The sequence below is a fragment of the Antechinus flavipes genome, chromosome 1, assembly GCF_016432865.1.
Source record: "Antechinus flavipes isolate AdamAnt ecotype Samford, QLD, Australia chromosome 1, AdamAnt_v2, whole genome shotgun sequence".
Classification (NCBI taxonomy): domain Eukaryota; kingdom Metazoa; phylum Chordata; class Mammalia; order Dasyuromorphia; family Dasyuridae; genus Antechinus; species Antechinus flavipes.
This window is the reverse complement of record NC_067398.1, coordinates 328,626,142-328,629,004: the sequence shown is the minus strand read 5'-3', so window position 1 is coordinate 328,629,004 and position 2,863 is coordinate 328,626,142. Positions and strand designations below refer to the sequence as shown.

Sequence of the window (2,863 nt, the reverse complement as noted above, 5' to 3'; positions counted from 1 at the left end):
ATATTCATATACTACAGTTTATTCAGCCATTCTCCAATTGATGGGCATCCACTCAGCTTTCAGTTTCTGGACACTACAAAGAGGGCTGCCACAAACATTCTTGCACATACAGATCCCTTTCCCTTCTTTAGTATCTCTTTGGGGTATAAGCCCAGTAGTAACACTGCTGGGTCAAAGAGTATGCACATGTAGTATGCTAGTCATAGGGGACAATGAGAAAAAAAGGGAAAAAAAATCTCTAATTTCAAGGAACTTACATTCTATAGGGTAGGACATTTACCTTAAAAATGTGTTTACAATAAATATATAAAGTTTAAATACAAAATAGTGAGAATAGTTTATGGGATCAGGAAAGGTATTGTCCTGAAGAGAATATGAATTTTTAAAGTAATTTATGGAGTTTTATTTCAAACAGTGTGTACCCCAAATTTTTCCTTATATGTACTCAATAATCCCCATTTTGTCATTATATAGGAATTCATCCCCAAAGGTCTATAGATTGGACCTCAAATATTTTTAATGCGATGCAGTAACTAAATAAGTCATGAAAATTTTGCTATTCATTCAATCTCTGTAATATTAAGTTGTACACAGTTTATTTTAGAAAGGAAATAATCTATAAAGTTTCAAGGGAAAGGAAATTACAATCAAGTACTTGAAATTTATGTCATACTTGAATTAATTTTAAGCTAAGAAGATCTACAGGTAACATGATATTTGTCTTCAAGTATTTGAAAGACTATCCTGTGTATGAAGAATTGGACTTGTTTTGCTTCTTCCCAGCTTCTAAGTACTTACCATATGTCAGGCACATAAAACTAGGCACAAAATCAGCAAATTTTAGGGGTTTTCACAGTCTTGATGTTAAGAAAAATTCTCATACAGTTGGAGAGACTAAAATGGGAATAATTGCCTTAAGATGATGAATTTGTTGCATGAAATTTGGACATTCAATATGATATTGGATATTGGATGAGATTGGAACTTTTATCAGGTATGAATTGTATCAGAAGAACTTTGATATTCCTTCCAAATCTGAGATGCAGTGATTCTTCAATACCTATAATATTGCAACTTCTCAAAATCAGAAACCATTTAATTAACAGCCCTTTATCTTTTATATAATTTTATATAATGTAGTATAAATCCTTCAGAAATTTCTTGGCTATATTCATGAATACATAAATATATTCCATAATATTTTCTAAAAAGTTCTTGTATTTTAATGAAAAATTTGGTTAATTCTTCTAAAGCTGAAACTGGGCAACTGGAAACATCATTTTACTAATTGTCAGCATATGAGCACCATTAGTATGTGTGTTTTTGTGTGTGTGTGTGTGTGTGTGTGTGTGTGTGTGTGAGAGAGAGAGAGAGAGAGAGAGAGAGAGATTTATTTTAGTAAAAGTTTATGAAACTTCATGAGTCAAAGAGGCAGAGTTGTAGACAACCCATGGCAATAGACTATAGAATGGAACTGGGCCTCAAATGAGGCACATGCATACCTTGTGTGGAAAGGAGGAGGATCACATATTAAAATTTGCAGCCATGTTGTTTTGAATGGCAATATTGTAATTCAAAGAATAATGTCCAAGACACAAAATCAATCTATTGTGTGCCTTAAGTATGTCATATTCACTTTAAGTAAAGGTTTTTCAGTAGGAATTTTTCCACAGCATCTTTTACTTCTTTGTTTCTCAGACTGTAGATAATGGGATTCAACATTGGGGTGATGACTCCATAGGACAATCCAAAAATTTCATCAAAAACCTTGGTATCCTTAGACTTGGGCTTTATGTACATGAAAAGAGCTGAACCATAGAATAAGATCACTACAGTCAGATGGGCTGAACAGGTGGAAAAGGCTTTCTTCCTCCCTTCACTAGAGTTGATCCTCAGGATAGTAGAGAGGATGAAGACATAAGAAAAGAAAATGAGTAGCAGAGGAGTGAGTAAGTAGAGAATACTGCCAACTGTTAGAAGTAACACATTAATGGAGATGTCTCCACAGATAAGTTTGAGCAGAGCCAAGATTTCACAGGTAAGGTGATCAATGGTGTTTCCACAGAAAGGTTTTATCAGGGCAAGCACAGAGGGTAGCAGAGTGTTTAAACACCCTATTATCCAGGTCCAAGCTGCCATTTGAATACAAAGTCCATTATTCATTATTATTGTATATCTCAAGGGATTACAGATGGCAATATATCGGTCAAAAGCCATTACTGCCAAGAGAATGCATTCTGTACACCCCAATCCAAGAGAAAGTATCATCTGTAGTGCACAACCAATGAAAGAAATGGATTTCCTCTCTGACATAACAATCACCAGCATTTGAGGGATAGAGGAGGATGTGTAACAGATATCCAAGAAGGAGAGGTTTCCAAGGAAAAAGTACATAGGTGTGTGAAGGCGGGGATCCAGGATGCTGATGATAATGAGCATGCTGTTTCCCAACAAAATCACCAAGTACATCACCAGGCAGATGGCATAAAGAAACATTTGGAGACCTGGATAATGAGAAAGCCCAACCAGGAAGAACTCAGTCACAGCTGTGTAATTCCTCTTGTCCATTTTATTTTAACTGTGTCACCTGCAATATTTAGGAGAGAGCACACATCAAAGTAATTGGAATGGACAGCAACAGTGGATAGTTGTAATATATTCATAGTCAGTTTCATAATCTAAACTGTGAATTTAACCCTTTTCCCAATATTTGTTTTACTTGTACTTCTACTGATAAGCACAATAAATTTAGCACTAGAAGGTGATTTTTGTGAAGGAGTAGGGACAGAAGTGAGATTACAATGCCTCCACTTCCTTTCCTCTCATTCTCTTCTAAACTCTCCGTAGTGTAGCTTCAGACTCT

At 35.3% G+C, this 2,863-nt stretch overlaps 1 protein-coding gene across 1 annotated transcript; it reads right to left on the bottom strand.

The window, feature by feature from the left end:
* Positions 1–1,632: 1,632 nt before the first annotated feature.
* Positions 1,633–2,568, bottom strand: LOC127558332 (olfactory receptor 13D1-like). Its single transcript, XM_051991693.1, has one exon. It carries the CDS (start codon positions 2,566–2,568, stop codon positions 1,633–1,635), a length of 936 nt encoding a protein of 311 aa, XP_051847653.1.
* Between the last annotated feature and the right edge of the window lie 295 nt (positions 2,569–2,863).

Bases quoted from the DNA above. Each gene is read 5' to 3' on its own strand.
- LOC127558332 (XM_051991693.1), bottom strand. From the start codon at position 2,568: ATGGACAAGAGGAATTACACAGCTGTGACTGAGTTCTTCCTGGTTGGG.